The sequence below is a fragment of the Sinohyriopsis cumingii genome, chromosome 13, assembly GCF_028554795.1.
Source record: "Sinohyriopsis cumingii isolate HCF-2022 chromosome 13, ASM2855479v2, whole genome shotgun sequence".
Classification (NCBI taxonomy): domain Eukaryota; kingdom Metazoa; phylum Mollusca; class Bivalvia; order Unionida; family Unionidae; genus Sinohyriopsis; species Sinohyriopsis cumingii.
Genome location: NC_142973.1, coordinates 46238386 through 46240893, shown reverse-complemented (window position 1 = coordinate 46240893; position 2508 = coordinate 46238386). Strand labels below are relative to the sequence as shown.

The window sequence follows — 2508 nt, the reverse complement described above, 5'->3', positions numbered from 1 at the left end:
AAACACATACATACATACATACATACATACATACATACACACACACACATACATACATACATACGTACATACAGACACACACACACATACATACATACATACATACATACATACATACATACATACATACATACATACATACATACATACATACATAGACACATGCTTCATTGCAAAGAAATAAAATAGGCTTACACACGTAAATATGCAAATAAGTAAATACATACATAAATAATATTATCATATGCTTGTGTTTTAGGTTAGACTTAATGTAAAAACCTTCCAAACGACTGCCTTTGGCCAATAAATAAAGATCTATATAGAGTTTAATAATAATAATAATAATAATAATAATAATAATAATAATAATAATAGTCAAGTTTTCGAATCGTCACTATATGGGAAAAGGATTCAATTGAATTTAAATGTCATGCGCTTGAGCTAAGACTGTATTGATCGCGTATCCTTATTTAGTTTTTGAGCGGTTCCTTCTGTCCATCCTTATATAGTTTCTCAGAATTTCCTTCTGTCTTTCCTTATTTAGTTTTTTAGTTTCCTTCTGTCCATCCTTAATTTGTACTTGACAGTGTCCTTCTGTCAAATTCATACAATTTTACATGTCTTTTGTCTGCATTATTTCTAATCTGTTTTATATGTTTTTCAATGCATTTTGAGTGCTGAAACTTTAAATGTGTTAGCATTATGTTTGCATACCGTCTCTTAAGTACGCTGTTGGGCAAGAACATACTACTACTACGATAGAACTTTCAGTCCGAAAAATGTTTCCAATAATAATAATAATAATAATAATAATAATAATAATAATAATAATAATTCTTTTTTCACAATAATTTTTAATTTGCTTGACGAGGAACCATCTACACATTTTTGTGTCGTCTAATGTTTTTCTGTTCTTTTATTCAAATTATACAGAAAAATCAAGTATAGGAATAATTTAAAACAAAACAAAAAACAACAAAAAACACACCCCAGACTATTGTTCAACACAATCGCACGTCATTTCCGGGATTCGATTATATTAATCATTACTCTATTAAATGTAAACTCTTTCCAAAATTTCCCCCAAACGTTTGCTCAAAATGTTTTACTTAAGAAGGGCCGTTTTAATGGTAGCAAATATCATCCAAATTTTTTTCCATCAGATGAGAACGGGTTTTTTAAACATCCAAGTTTACAAATTTTGTATTAAAAAAAGACATCAGAAAATAACATCTGATTACATTTATTTCACGTCCTGTCACGGAAAACTATGTCTCTGATTATTTAATATAATATTCAATCAAATTCGGAACGAAATATAAATTAAAGACAAAATGAGATGGTTTTTAAAACAATGTTATCATTATACGTGAGACTTGAAAATATAAACTTACGTTCTTTTCCTAAGTTATTTGTCCTTCTGTATCCAAGTATTCCTTCTACCGAGTGGTGAGTCTGCTGACCATGTCTGGGAACATCTAATCCTTGCTCCGGTGCACTCTCGGGATCACGACATACCTGTCCCGGAATTTTGTTCTTCAGGGAATCAAGACGCATATCGTATGGATCAAACAACATCACTCTCTCTAAACGAATGAAGTCTGAGCTTGACGTCATGCTCAAGCTTGAGCTGTACAGAAGTTTAAAATGAATATTCTCCGATTGATTATGGTAAAAAAATTTGGGCTCAAGATATAAAAGGTATGTTGTATGTTTAGAAAATTTTTAAACCAAAGAATAAAAATGAACGAGAAATGAATAAAAAGTCTTTACAAATTAATGACGACTCTAAAAGAAATTGGATGATTGCATTCACTTAATGAAAGTGACAGTCGTTTAACGATAACAGTCGACTAAATTAGATTTCCTCAAAGATAACTGACATTCTAGATTTGCAGACAGGGGGTTTAATATGCAGTCCCCTCGCCATGTGCTCAAAGAAAAAACAGGTCACGCCCCCTGGTGGTATAGGATTTAGGGCGTCCGGACTTGACACACATCTGGTCCGAGTAGAGAAGTCAAAACGGAACTGGCACTATCCTTGGCTGTTATTTCCAAACAGATTACTGTCGCGCATTCACACTTGGTCTGTTTTTGCACATTAAGCCTCCAAAGCCAACAAAGGTATTCACGGAGACTTGGTTTTCACTGGCCCGCAGGGATTGGCTACGGTACTTAGACTTTGGAGAGTAAATACTTCGTTATCCTCTTTTCACGGGAAAACATATGTTTCTGATCTAAGTTGGCATCGCTAAAAAACTTCAGTAAGTTGAATGTAAATTCCCAAAAAAACCAGCATGTATTAATTTTGTAATATGCATGTTTTTCTTGTAAATTAGTAATGAAAAATATAACACAGTATTAAAAAAAATGCTTATGTTAAGATTTAATGGTATCTTGTTGGTCTCTATGTTGGGACATTTTTTTAAATGGTCGAATCACAGATAATATCCGCCTCCTTGAACGTAACTGACTGCAAATAACTGTATGTATTCATTTTGTAATATG

General features: G+C 32.4%; 1 protein-coding gene across 1 annotated transcript in view; it reads right to left on the bottom strand.

The window, feature by feature from the left end:
* Positions 1–2159, bottom strand: part of LOC149785348 (homeobox protein orthopedia-like) — a 33260-nt gene extending 31101 nt beyond the window's left edge. The window contains exon 1 of the mRNA XM_089979240.1: positions 1395–2159. Coding sequence (XP_089835366.1) covers positions 1395–1617 — 223 coding nt within the window. The 5' untranslated portion in view covers positions 1618–2159. The remainder of the gene's footprint in view (positions 1–1394) is intronic.
* Positions 2160–2508: the final 349 nt, after the last annotated feature.